The 13,684-nt window shown below is 56.3% G+C and overlaps 1 protein-coding gene across 6 annotated transcripts; it reads left to right on the forward strand.

Annotated features, from left to right (window-relative positions):
• Nucleotides 1-3,247: 3,247 nt before the first annotated feature.
• Nucleotides 3,248-12,830, forward strand: B4GALT7 (xylosylprotein beta 1,4-galactosyltransferase, polypeptide 7). 6 transcript variants are annotated; one of them, XM_012654683.1, is made up of 6 exons: nucleotides 3,248-3,389; nucleotides 6,941-7,303; nucleotides 9,817-10,042; nucleotides 11,057-11,140; nucleotides 11,457-11,561; nucleotides 12,034-12,830. In XM_012654683.1, exons 1-6 carry the CDS (start codon nucleotides 3,340-3,342, stop codon nucleotides 12,187-12,189), a joined length of 984 nt encoding a protein of 327 aa, XP_012510137.1. In that variant the 5' UTR covers nucleotides 3,248-3,339; the 3' UTR covers nucleotides 12,190-12,830. The 6 variants fall into 6 exon arrangements, with proteins under 6 accessions (XP_012510137.1, XP_012510141.1, XP_012510140.1 ...); XM_012654687.1 differs by having other exon boundaries at nucleotides 3,346-3,389; nucleotides 7,041-7,303; nucleotides 12,034-12,819; XM_012654686.1 differs by lacking the exon at nucleotides 3,248-3,389 and adding an exon at nucleotides 3,401-5,362 and having other exon boundaries at nucleotides 12,034-12,819.
• Nucleotides 12,831-13,684: the final 854 nt, after the last annotated feature.

The raw sequence follows: 13,684 nt of genomic DNA on the forward strand, positions 1-13,684 counted from the left end.
TTGACTTCTCGTCCAGTGTGAAGTTACTCAACTATCAGTGGGCATAACGCTGCAAAATGCTTCAGAGAATATCAGTTCTTCCAATGGGCAAAGCACTTCACATTCCAAATGAATTCCTACATCTCACCTTCATTCTTTCCATCCTCTCCAGGCCTTCCTGTGGTGGGGAGTGGTGGGTTTGTCCAAGGCCATCCAGCAAGTAAATATAGTGGAGTTGGGCTCAAATCCATACCATTTCCTCTGTGCCAGCTCCGTTGTGCAGTGCCCTCCCTTTGCAGACCCAGTGGATAGAATTGTCATGGATGCTGCAAAAAGGTGCCGGGTAAGGAAGGTGCATTGAGCGGAGGGGTGCTTCAGGTGCGGGAAGGACAGAGTCCCTGCCTGGTGAAGATGAAGGTGTTGATGGGCTTAACCAAGAGCAAGTGACTTCAGCAAGGACCATTAAGGAGAGGAAGGATTCTGATGAGATGGCAGGGCAGAGGTGGGTGGGGGAACCAGGCAGAGAACTGGTATGGAGAGGGATGTCCTTTCAGCTGGAGGGGAGGGTTGTGGGGAAGTTAGGAAGGTTGGACGAGAGTTAGAGGAGACTTGAACCCCAGGTAAAAGATTTGGATATAACCACCTGTCGACTGAAAGTTTTGAGAAACACCACCTGAAGATAAATTTGAGAAAGGTTAATCCAGCAGTATAAGAAAGTAGGGACCAGGAGACAAGTTTTGGGGCTGTTTGACTTGCCAGGAGAATGTAATCTGGGCTCATGTTGCCACCTAGGCCTGCTTCACATTAAGGAAAAAAAAACAAAAACAGGTTTAGAATTACAGAAAATGTGAAGATAGTTTTCCCTATCTTCCCTTGGGTTAATGGTTAAAACCCAAACTCTGTAAAATAATTTAAAGAGGTTTATTCTGAGCCAATGTGTGTGACAGTGGTCCAGGGAGCCACACCCAAGAAGTCCTGAGTAAGTGGTCCCAAGGTAGTCAGGTTACAGTTTGGTTTTACATATTTTAGGGAGACGGAATTGTAGGTAAAAATCATAAAACATGGAAGGTGTATATTGGTTTGGCCTGAAAAGATGGGATGTCTTGAAGCAGGGGCTTACAGCTTATAGGTGGAGTCAGAGATTCTTTGATTTATAATTGGTAAAGGACAATTACCAATTGTCTTGGCTGTGACAGTTTCTCAGACCTTCCTTGATTTTGATGATTTCTTGACAGTGTTGAGGAGTACAGTTCAGGTATTTTGTAGAATTTCCCTCGGCTGGGATTTGTCTGTTGTTTTTCTCATGATTAGACTGGGGTTATGGGTTTTTGAAAAAAGACCACAGAGGTGAAGCGCCCTTTTCATCTCATCATATCAAGGGTACTTATTATCAACATGATTTATAACTGGGTGTCAGATTTTAAATTTAGTTAATTTGAATTTTTGTATAAAATCTCATTTCTTGAGATAGTGAGATGTGACACTGGTGGGGCTTCATCCTCATATGGCAAAAACTAGCTGGATGGAGTGGTGGTTGTCCTCTTGAGAGGGCTTGGGCGTCCCAAGTCACGCAGTCCCACATCCCTGCTTCCATCACTGGCCTTTCCTGACTGGTTTCTGCAGGAGGTCAGCCTTGCCTTTGTCATCAGCAAATCTGAGCTGGATTTGCCAAGGTTCTAGTGTAGGTGCAGTGCCCTGGGAGAGTCGACAGGAAGGGGAGCAAGTAGGTTGTGTACTTCTGGGCTTAAGGGGCAAGGAGATTGCTGGGAATGATTAATTTCATACCCATTGTGAAGTCCTCTCTGAAACACAGTGATTAAGATCATAGATTGTGTAAGGTTTTTGGATGGTCTGCGCCCGAGAAAGAAAGATGAGCAGAGTGAAAAGGGCAAGCAACCAGGCTTTATTGGGGGAAGGGAAAAAAGAGCACTCCCGGGCGAGGTTCACTGGCCCCGAGAGAGGGGGCCAGAGAAGTCGCGCTGCCCGGGAGTTTTAAGCGGGCTTATATAGGTTTTAGAGTTGGGGGTTGGGGGTTTTCTGGGGCGAAGAATTTTGGCGCGAAAAGTGGGGAGTTCTTTGTTGTAGTTTTAGGGTGGGTGTTGAGAAGTAGGAGGGGCCGGTGATATTTGTGGACCCCAGGGACCAAAACTTCTCTTATCCAGGTGAATGTCCAGATATGGTTATTCTTTAACTCAGCTGAGCCTGGCAGTCATTTGTGGGTTTCTCTTTTTTCTTTAGAAAGGGGAGGGGTGCACGCCACCAGCCTTACAGATTGTGCCATCAAACTACCTGATTTGCCTCTCTGTGCCTCAGTTCCCTCATCTTTAAGTGGGGATAGTAAGTACCTATTCATTAGGACTAAATAAGATAAAAGTAAAGAATTTAGAACAATGACTAGCAGATAGTAAGAACTTAGTAGATGTTAGCTATTTATTAGGAAACTAATAAATAAATAAATAATAGTTTGCTTGGAAGAGTAGAGGAGATCAAGTCTAACAACCCTGCTGCTCTCTTTTCCCAGATGGGAGGCTGGAGGTTGAGGGTGGGCTTAATTCCCACAGTGACAGGGCAGTTATGGGAACTCAGTCTCACATTCAGTTCTCACCTCAACTCCACCAAAGTACCCCCTTCCTGGATGACAGCTGTCAACTACATAGCTTTGACTGTGTGTCCAGCGCTGTACCGAGTGTGTTTGCATTTTCTTTAATCCCCACAGCAACGATATTAGAATAGGAACCATTTATATACCCAGGTGAAGAAACAGATGCAGAGAGATGTGGTTTGCCCCCAAACGCAGCTGAATTGGCAGAGCCGGGCTTCAAACCCAGTGAATCTGTCTTCAGAGCTCGGCTCCCAACTCCTACTTGGGCTAGAGGCTAACCCAACACTGAGCCCTGATCTTGGCCTTGCCCCTCCAGGCTTGTGGGGAGAAAGAATGCACCGCCTGGGCTGACAGCAGGGACGCCATGACGCTCCCCGCCTCCCCTAGGGAAGAGGAAGAAGATGCAGATTATTCCCAGCGCTGGTTGGGAAGCCTGGAGTCTAAGTCCAGGCCCAGCCTAGTAACCCGTTGCGTGACCTTTGGCCTGTGGGGCTCCAGTTTCTCGGGATGTCAAGCGGGTCCGGCTGGCAGTTAGGAGGCGGGCCGGCGGTGGGAGCGCGCACGTGTTCCTCCGCAAGCAGAACCTTGGGGGCGGCGGCTCCGGGGAGCAGGCGGCGCGGCCGGAGCGGCGGACCCGGCGGACCGAGGGGCGGGGCGGACGGCGGGGCGGGGCGGGAGGCGGAGGCGCCGCGTAGGCCCGGAGGCCGGGCGGGCCGGGCGGGGAGCTCAAGCTCCATGCGCCGCCGCCGCCCCCCACGATGTTCCCCGCGCGGAGGAAAGCGGCGCAGCTGCCCTGGGAGGACGGCAGGTGAGCGGCGGCTGGCCCGGGCCCCGTCCTCCCGGTGCTGCTCCTTTCCAGGCCGCCCCGCGGAGTCTGGGAGGCTGAGGCCGTCGCGTCTCCGTTTCTGCGGGTCTCTGTGCGGGTCTGGTGTTCCCTGTGGGTCACTGGCGCTGTCTGTGTGGGTCCCTGTTTCTAAAACCAGTCCCCATCGCTCCGCGCGTCTCTGCCTCTGTGTGTATCTCTCTCCCTTTCCCTTTGTGAGTGTCTGTTCTCTTTGCCAGTCTCCCTCATGTGTTTCCTTGTGTTTCTCCACTGGCTTCTATCTTCACGCAGGTTTGACTGCGCTGACTTCTCGCGGTGGGTCTCTATCTTTCCGTCTGTCCCTGCTCTCTGAGGCTCCTTCCGTTTCTGTTTTCTACCTCCCCCGTCAAATCCTTGTAGCCTCAGACACTGACCTCCCTCCCTCGTGCTTCCCCATCCTTCGCAGACCACCCGGAAGAACCCACCAGACAGATGCTCTGTATGCTCTGGCTGGCTGGCCACTGCCTGGCACGTACTGGGCACTCCTCATACATGCACTAAGTCATTTCCTGTGCAGCTGTCCTTGTCCTACGTGTAAGATGTGAGCTATGCCCAGCCCTTAGCTAAACATATTTCCCATTAAAACAGAAGGGGATCTAGATTTGGGAGGAACACCAACACTCTAGGCTTGAGATGTGCCCCCAAAAGCCTTCTGACCTGGCACACATGATGGTGGATGTCCACCCAGTGAATGGTGCCTCACTTCCATTATATGTCTTTAAGTTTGCCAGGTGCCATAAGATTCTGGAATTTAGTGGACACAACTCTTCTGGGGACTTTTCAGGCTTGATGTTGAAATGAGAAGACAGGGTTATAATAGAAAGCATGGACCATGGAGTCAGGCGCACCGAGCAGGAATCCTCTTTAATAATGTGACCAGAAACAGATCACTTAGTCTTTCTGACCTCAGCCTTTCCATCTGTGAAACAGTGATCATAATACCTACTTTGCAGGGTTGTATGAGGATTGAGGGAGTGCGTTGTATGTAAAACCCTTGGCACTGTGCCTGGTGCAGAGGAGGTGCCAGTTATCTTATAGTTACTTTTTCAGCTTTGAGGTGCTATAACCAGAGCAGCTGAGTTTTCAAACCTCGTATTGCTAAGGTTTATATGAAAGAAGAAAGGAAAGGTAATAGACGTGCATTTCTATTTCCTGATTGCTTTCCATGACTGTGTTCCCAGAAAAATTTACTGGTGTGCTTTTGACACAGGGTGCAAAGACCCAAGCGACAGATGCAGGCTAGTGTAGCAGTGAAGTGCTGGCTCTGGATCCAGCCTGCCTGCCTTTGAATCCACCTGTTACCAGCCTTGGTTAATAACTGGTGAAGGAGACAAAGTCTCATCTGGGCTACCCCTCAGAGCCAGGCTGGCCAGGGCCTGGGAGCCACCAGATTGCAGATCTGGCGTTTGCCACCAGGTGGCACCAGTGTCCTCAGTGTCCACTGTCCTGAGGAATTGGGACTCTGGGCCCAGTTCAGTTGCTCAATGGTTTGTGCCCTTAGAACACAGGACAAGAGTGCTCGTGGGGCCATGATCCTGGTAGGAAGGGGAAACAGGCTGAAGGAAATAGCATGCGGAAGTGTGTGGAATGCCAGTCCATGCCATAGCCCTGGATAACAGCCACTGCTTCTTTTCCCAAAGACAGGATGTTACGCTTTATCCATCTCCCCAGTCTCTACCCCATCCCCAGAAAGAGCCCAGAGGGCGAGGGAGAATCTGTAGAGGTTTCAGTCTTCCTAGGCCACTTGCAGGACTGGGCTCCACTCCTCCCCAGCAGAAACCACGACCACAGCACAATGCGGGGTAAGTCAGAAGCCCTGTGAGGGTGTCCTGCTGTGCCACCTCTCAGCTGCGTGTGGGACCTGGGCCTGGCTTCAGGGCTGCTGGCTTCCAGATTGGCAACTGTGCCTCTAGAGAAAGGTAGGAGTTGGTCTGGCTCTAGTGTGTGGCTTAAAGCATGCCCTGAATGCTTTAACCCTTCCTTTAACTCACTTAGCAAACCCTCTGCTGTCTGACTTGTGCTGGGGCCATAGACATGAATCTGACATGGTGTGACAAGCATTACAAGTAAGTGCTTTAAAGAGGGAAGTAAGATGCCATGGGAACACAAAGGAGGGGGCATGGTGGGAGCAAGGGGCAGTGCTGGCCATGGCATTGGAGTCTGGCCCTGAAGGATCAAAAGGGGGCTTCCACACAGATAAAATAAAGAAGGACATTTCAGGCAGAAGGAGCGGCTGGGCGAGGGCTGGAACAGGAAGGAATGTAGCGAGTGGAGAAGCTCTGAGTCTCCCAGCGTGACTTGGGGGCTTGGGAGCAACTGGAGATGGCCGGGTCACAGAGCGCTTTAACCGTCAGGCCAAAGAGTTTGGCCTTTACCTCGTAAACAGAGGAGAGTCATTCAGGAGGTTGAAGGGGTCTGAGCAGGGCAAGAACAGAGAGTGAGGAAGGACCAAAGAGGGACCTAGGAGGAAGAATCTATAAGGCTAATGCTGAGTCTTGGAGGTTGTGAAGTGATTCCTGTGCACATTGTTTCAGGGAGCAGTGGGAGGGGAATGTAGAGGAAGCTTCCATCTTCTTGGATTCCTCAGCTCCTCTCTCACCATACTCAGGAACTTCCAGAGGAGGGGCAAAGACACCTGGTGAATTCCACCTGTTTCTTTGTGTGTGCTACGCAAAAGGGCAGCTTCCCCGCATCACCACAATGTCTAAGATGTTCAGCTATTTTTGCAGTTTCCAAAGTGAGCTTGGGTGCTGTACCCAGCCATCGTCTTTCTTTCCTTCTTCCATCTCTCGTCTCATCACACGGGCTGGCTCTTGGTCTGAAGCTCTGAGACTCATTAGTGAATTCCTGTTGTCAGTTGGGTCTTGCATTGCTTTGGGTGCAGGTGTGATCTTGCCAGAATAAAACTGATTCTCCAAAGAAAACTGGTTGTTTTGCCTGGGACTGATGCCAGCACTCACCCATGTCTGCTCAGCCTCAGAGCAGGATGAAGCCAAAGTTTCTGCTGGGGTGGATCTGCAGGGGTGGATCTGCAGAGGTGGATCTGCAGGGGTGGATCTGCAGAGGTGGGTCTGCAGGGCAGCAGGTTTGGAAGGCAGTGGGTTGGAGCTCTCTAAGGCGGGGTTCCTGCCGTTGGCTCAGGACATCGAGCCACTGTCGTGGGGAGGGCAAGTGCAAGGCCCTCGAGCTGCTCACGGTCTGGCCAGGATTCACTCACAGAAAATAAGAGCTCATAGAGGAACTGGGGCAGCTCTGTGACCTGAGAGAGGTCCGGCGGCTTCCCAGAGGCGGATGGCATGAGTGGATCCAGAGTCAGCAGGATTCCTGACGTGCGCTAGGAACGTGAGCGAAAACAGTACAGTTGCTTCTGCACTAATTTCCAGGTGCTCGGGGTAGACCAGGTGTGTGCACCCTGCCTGTGGGGAGGCCAGAGAAGGGTCTGTCAGAGGGCCCCAGCTCAGCTTGCCCTTCTGACCCAGTCCCTGCTCTTGTCCCAGGTCCAGGTTGCTCCCCGGCGGCCTCCCCCGGAAATGCTCCGTCTTCCATCTCTTCGTTGCCTGTCTCTTATTGGGCTTCTTCTCCCTACTCTGGCTGCAGCTCAGCTGCTCTGGTGACGTGGCCCAGGCAGCCAGGGGACAAGGGCAGGAGACCTCGGGGCCACCCCGGGCCTGCCCCCCAGAGCCACCCCCTGAGCACTGGGAAGAAGACGCATCGTGGGGTCCCCACCGCCTGGCAGTGCTGGTGCCCTTCCGTGAGCGCTTCGAGGAGCTTCTGGTCTTTGTGCCCCACATGCACCACTTCCTGAGCAGGAAGAGGATCCAGCACCGCATCTACGTGCTCAACCAGGTGGATCATTTCAGGTAGGGGCCTCACCGCCCCCACCCCCACACCTAGCTCTCTTCTCCTGGGCCCCCTTGCCCGGGCCCCTCAGGGCCTGCTCCCTGTCCTGGCAGTAGTCCAGACGCCTGTGAGGGAGGGCGCAGATGGCAGCAGCCCCTGCTGGGTATGGCGGGAATCTCTGGGGAGGGCGCTGATCTCATGTCCGTTTTATAAAGTCACTGTGGCCGCTGTATGTAAAGTAGCTTATACTGGGACAAGAGAAGGAGCAGGGAGACCACTTAGGCGTAGTGGCAGTTGACTGAGGTGGCCGAGGCGCAGTGACGCGGCAGAAGCGGGTGCAGAGAAGTGACGCAACGGAAGCAGTCCGGGCTCTCGGAGATGGGCCAGGGGTTGGCAGAAGGGAGGGTCAGGGCCACGGCTTTAAGTTTGCCCACAATCTGATGTTACCCTAAGATCCTCACCCTTACCCCAAACTGCTGCCCTCCCCTGCCCTCGGCGACCACAGTGTAAGAACCCTGCCCTCCCGCCCACACCTGCTTTCCCTCAGCCCCGCCTGCTGGAAGATGACTCAGCGATCCGGCCCTGCCCAGCCCGCTAGCCTCCTCCTACCTCTCACCACCACTCCCCGAGTCCTGCTCCATCATTCAGATCACTCCCTCACGCGCGCCCTCAAGCCCCTGGCCACTTTCTGGCTGACATGACCGCAGCCTGGCAGATCCAGCTCGGTCCGCCCCACCCCGCACCCGGGCAGCCGCGCTGCCCACCTCCCTGCCGATGGCCCCAGCCAGGGAGGCCGTCGGTGCTGCGGCAGGCCTCACATCCCCCAGTGTGTCCATGGCAGCCTTCGACCTTCTCTTCTCATTCCTCCCTGTCCTCACGCCGAGCTGGCGGCTTTGCTCCTGAGTTGAGAAAACGGCAGACAGCTTTCCCCAGTGCCCACACTCGCACCCACCTCCCAGCTGCTGCGCGTGGGGGTCCTCCCGGGCAACTCCCCGTCCCCGCCCGCCCGCAGCACACGCCCGCAGCACACGCCCGCAGCACGCGCCTTACTGAGGTGGCTCCCCTCTAAAAAGACAAAGACTCCCTTGAGCCCACACGCCCCGCAGCTGTCACCCCACTTCTCTGCTCCCCTTTTTAGCAAAAATTCCCTTTCTCTCCCCTCGTTTTCTCTTGAACCACTTCCACTCAGATGCCTACCCCATCATGGCACTGAAGCCGCTCTCATTGAGGTCGCCGAGCTCCTGCTCTTCATTAACCCAAAGGCGTGAGCCGGGCAGCAGCATTTGCTTCTTCCTTCTTAAAGCGGCCCGCTTGATGTCTGGGACGTGGGCCACCCCTTCTCGTCACCTCTGCTGGTTCTTCCTCACCTCCCTGATCTCCCACCACTGGCACTCCTTGAGGCTCAGTGCTTGGGTGGCCCCCCTTTCTAGCTACAGCTACTCCCTGGGGGAGCTCATCTCATCTCATGGCATAGCATCCTGTCTCTACCCTGATCACCCCCAGCTCTGCGTTCCTGGCCCAGACCTCTCTGCTGAACTCCAGGCTCTCCAGTCCGGCCACCTGTGCGGCCTCCGTGCGTGGCTGAGAGGCTCTGTGAGCTTGCTGTGATCACGGTGGGATTCCTGAGGGCCCCCAACCCCAGACCTGCTGCCCTGCCCTTCCCTCTTGCCCGTCTCAGCAATGGAAGCTCCAGGCTTCTGGTTGCTCAGAGCAAAAAGCCCTGCAGTTGTCCTCAACTGCTCTTTCTCTGTCACACACACATCCGGTCCATCAGCAAAATACGCCTAGAATTTGCCAGCTTCTTGCCGTTGGCACATTGGGCCGCCATCGTTTCTTGCCTAAGTTATGGTCATGCCTCCTGCTGGAGTCCGTGCTTCCCCCTGCCCTGACACTGACCAGAGGGGTCCTGCACACACGGAAGCCCCAGCACGGTCTGCCCCTGCTCAGAGCCCTGCAAGCTCACCCGGAGTCAGGGCCCAGTCCTCCAGTGGCCCGCGAGCCTCATCCCGACCTCGTCCCCTCCGCCCTTCACTCTGCCGGCCACCTGCTGTCTGCTCCTGCCCCAGGCCCTGCAGTGCTGCTGCTGCAGCTCAGAGCCCTATGCCATGTGGCTCATTTCCTCAGGCCTCTGGTTTCTGCTCAGGTGTCCCCATCACCCTGGCCCTCACCGACAGCCCTGTCTGGGGCATAGCTGCCCCGCCCTCCTCCCTGCTTTACTTTGCTCCACGGCACTGATGCCGTCTGCTTTGCTCTGTGTTTACTTGTCTATTTTTGTCTCCTCTTATTAGAATGTCAGCTCCTTGAGAGCAGGGCCTGGTTTCTTCACTGCCGTAGATGCAGTGGTTTGAGAGGTTCTGGTAGTAGGTGCTCAGTAAACGTTTGTGCAACGAGTGGAGGGGACAGCCCTGCACAGTGAAGTCAGTGCCGGGCTGGAGGGTGGCAGAGGCACCACAGGGCCACGGGGTGGGTGCTGTGGAGGAGAGGCTCCCACGCAGGGCTCCCGCCCCTGCCCGGCCTTGGCCGCCCTGCACAGGTTCAACCGGGCGGCACTCATCAACGTGGGCTTCCTGGAGAGCGGCAACAGCACAGACTACATTGCCATGCACGACGTGGACCTGCTCCCTCTCAACGAGGAGCTGGACTATGGCTTCCCTGAGGCCGGGCCCTTCCACGTGGCCTCCCCGGAGCTCCACCCGCTCTACCACTACAAGACCTACGTCGGTGGCATCCTGTTGCTCTCCAAGCAGCACTACCAGCTGGTGAGGCCTGGCTCAGCCCTCTCTGCTCAGCCTGGGTGGAGGTGGAAGGCAGGATGGAGCGGTGCTTCTGGGGCCTGGGGGACGGAGCCTGCCTTGCCCCAGCAGGAGCAGCAAGTCAGCTGCAGGAACGGAAACACCCGTGCAAGCGGGCTTCAGAAAACTGGGGATTTATTGGCCCTTGACAATGACAAGTGTGGGCAGGATAGGGAGAGGGTTTGGCTTCAGGTACGGCTTGCCCACCTCTCAGAAAGTGTCACCAGGACCCCATTTTTCTGTCCATCTCTCAGCTCTGCCTTCCCTACATTGGGTTTATTTTCAGACGTGCAGGATGCAAGGTGGCTGTTGTAGCTACAGCCTGTGTGCCTCTCGGCTCCACTCTGGTGGAAGACTGGGCTGGGCTTCCACAACAGCCCAAATGGGACTCCTGGGACTGAACCACACTGGTTTTTAATTGGTCCAGCTTGAGTCCTGGGCCCATCCCTGAATCCGTCACTGCCGGTGGGGTGGGAGGGTGGGAAAAACCAGGTGGCTTAGGCCCAAGTCTCCTCTCCAAGCTGTGTCAAAAGCCAGCCTTTATAAGTGAAGCCCCCGAGCTGGGTGCAAGGACAGCTGTCTGCCGTGGGCCCAGCTGTCCCTCTCACACACACAGGAAGAGACTAGGGCAGGCTGCCCAGGAGGAATGGGAGCACGGGGGAGGCAGAATTCAAGTGGGAGTTGGCGATTCTGCCCATTGACCGCTCCCAAGAGAGGTCCCCTCTGGCCAGCAGGACACTTTCGAGGTGATTATCTCACACCGGTTCAAGGTCCCATTAGAGCAGGGAGAGGGACCGGCAAGTGCTGACCCTCCTCCGTGCCCCAGTGTCGCAGAGGCTAAGGGAGATGCAGGCCCCTGGTGTGCATTCAGAACAGCTAGGGGAGGAGGAGGAAGAACGGTCTGGGTACACCCAAGAGGTGGGGGACCAAAGGGCACCCCTGGGAGGATGGGGCAAGTGACGCTGCCTGTCTCTGTGTCAGTGCAACGGGATGTCCAACCGCTTCTGGGGCTGGGGCCGCGAGGATGATGAGTTCTACCGGCGCATTAAAGGAGCCGGGCTCCAGGTAAGGCTCCCCCAGAGTCCTGCCTCAGCCTCAGCCTCAGCCATCATGGCTGCCCTGAGGTTCTCTTTGTCCTCAGATGAAGATCCTTGGGGTTGTGCAGATGGCATCCCTGGTTCTGATCTCTGCCCCAACCTTCGCGTGCAGCGGTCATCTAACTAGTCCCTGCTCTCTGGACCGCAGTGCCTTCTAATGCAGGGCGGGAACGCAGGCCTCTGCCTGTGGCTTCCTGGCAAGCAGTGGGGCCTCAGGGGAGCTAGCGGTGAGGGCCAGGGCTCCAGGAGGGATGGCCTGACCCCAGCTTCCTTTGGCCTCCTAGCTTTTCCGCCCCTCGGGAATTACAACTGGCTACAAGACATTTCGCCACCTGCATGACCCAGCCTGGCGGAAGAGGGACCAGAAGCGCATCGCAGCTCAAAAACAGGTGCTGACTGGTCTCCTCATCGGGGACAGACAGGTGGTATGTGGGGGACCAACAGGCCCGAGCCTTTCACCAAGTTCTCCTTGGGCCCACGTGGCCCGTCCTCCCCTGCTTGGCCCAGGTCAGTTGACAGGCATCGTGCTTGGGCACCATGCCCTGCTCTGGTGGCTGCCATAGGCACCCTGGGCACTGTGCGTCAGCCCAGACCCTAGGGTCCTTGCAGGCTGGCGGGGGTGGGGGAGGCTCAGCTGTCACACCCACGGTGCCGGGATCCCTGTCCCTCCCCCAGCCTCTTCTCCAGCAGGCAACTCCCTGCCCTCCTGCTCACTGGTGGGGTGCAGCCTTGGGCCGGAGACTTAGGGTTCCTCCTCTTATCAGTGGGGATCCCAGGACCTGTGGTGACGAGGTTGTGTGGGCTCAGTGACAGCAGAGACCCATGCAGCCCTGAGTACATGTGCTGTCCTTTCGTTCCCAGGAGCAATTCAAGGTGGACCGGGAGGGCGGCCTGAGCACTGTGAAGTACCGTGTGGATTCCCGCACCGCGCTGTCTGTGGGCGGGGCCCCCTGCACTGTCCTCAACATCATGCTGGACTGTGACAAGGCCGCCACCCCCTGGTGCACACTCGGCTGAGTTGGCTAGACAGTGAGGAAGCCTGTGCCTACAGGCCGCCCTGCTGCTCATGCTCAGGACAAGGCCTCCTGCCCAGCTCCGCAGGACATGGAGCAGCCGGGAGCGAGACGGCAAGCTACGCCTGTGCGGCAGCCCAGCCCCAGAGGCGGCTCGAGCTGGGACAGGACACGTGGGCTGCCTGGGACGCTGCTAGCAACGAACAGAGGCCTGATCGCAGAGGCTGGGGTGTGGCTCCCAACTGGGCCTCGCCGTCTTCCTTCCCACTTGCCCTACTCTGCCCTACGAAGACCTGCAGGCAGTGGGGCGGGTGGAGCAGGCCCACCCCTCACCACCCTCCCTTTTGTTCCTTCCCACTGGACCGCCTCCCGCGGAGATGCAGTTGAGGAGCCGTGCAGCGGATGTAGGTGGCAGTTGTGACTGGGAGGGTTAGAACTCCAAAAACCAGAGCACAAATCCCACAGAAAGAACAGCCAGTCCCAGCTCTAGCTGGTTGTCATCATGCAGGGATGTGGGTCTGGTGTCGCCAGATCTTCCGATTTCTCAAGAGAAACTAGGATACTGGATTCTTAAGTGAAATCTTCTGGTTTTTAAATGATAGCGACTCAGTGAAACTTTCAAAAAGTATGGCAGGCCAGACAAAACGTGCTGTGGTCCACCGGTTCATCACCCTTGTCGGAGGGGCAGGGGCAAAAGGTGATACCTTTCTTAGCTGTAAGCTGGCAAGGAGGGGGGGAAGGGCTGGGGCCAGGCCCAGGCGGGAGGGGAAGGCAAAGGCATGAGGTTCCTGTACCCCCCAGCCCTCCAGCCTCTGGCCGGCTCCCTGGTGCCCCTCTTGGCCTCCTGACCCTGGGCTGGCCGCTTCATGTTGCCTCGCTGAGTCGAGTCAGGAAAGAAAGCTGCTGAAGAAATGGACGCACAGGCCTGGACTCAGGGTAGGCAGGACGTGGTGACGCCTCAGCCTAGAGGGAGGGGACCTCAATTCTGAGGTGGGAGAAGAAGATGGGGAGAAGTAGGAGGATCCTGGAATGTTCCCAAAGCATGAGGGCAGGTGACGGTGATCACCGAGTGCCATGATCACCGAGCCGAGTGCCCGGGGAGGCGAAGGAGGAGCAGCCCAGGGGAGCATGGACTTGGGGAGTGCTCCTGGAGGAGTCACTCAGAGGAAAGGCCGGGACCCTGAGAGGGGAGGTGAGGGCTCTGCAAGGCAGGCACGCCTTCCAAGTGTTTGGCTGCCAGTGATTTGGGGCAGAGTCAGAGGAGACCGTGGGCCCAGTTCGGGTTGGTTGGTTTAGCACTGGGACACCTGTAGTGCTGGGGAGGGAAGGGATTGAGGTCGCAGAGTGCAGGAAGGCAGACCTAACAGCCCCGGTCCAAAAGACTCCCCTGAGGGTGATCTCAGGGCTGCTGTGTGCAGCTGCTGTGTGCACACGTTGTGTACTGTGTAACCTGTGTGTGAACCAAGAGACTTAAGCAGAGATGGCTGGGGTAAAGCTTC

This window comes from Propithecus coquereli, unplaced genomic scaffold, assembly GCF_000956105.1.
Source record: "Propithecus coquereli isolate 6110/MARCELLA unplaced genomic scaffold, Pcoq_1.0 Scaffold443, whole genome shotgun sequence".
Taxonomy (NCBI): domain Eukaryota; kingdom Metazoa; phylum Chordata; class Mammalia; order Primates; family Indriidae; genus Propithecus; species Propithecus coquereli.

Bases quoted from the DNA above. Each gene is read 5' to 3' on its own strand.
- B4GALT7 (XM_012654683.1), top strand. From the start codon at position 3,340: ATGTTCCCCGCGCGGAGGAAAGCGGCGCAGCTGCCCTGGGAGGACGGC. The intron at 7,304-9,816 runs GTAGGGGCCTCA...CGCCCTGCACAG, and splicing joins AACCAGGTGGATCATTTCAG to GTTCAACCGGGCGGCACTCA. The intron at 10,043-11,056 runs GTGAGGCCTGGC...TCTCTGTGTCAG, and splicing joins CCAAGCAGCACTACCAGCTG to TGCAACGGGATGTCCAACCG.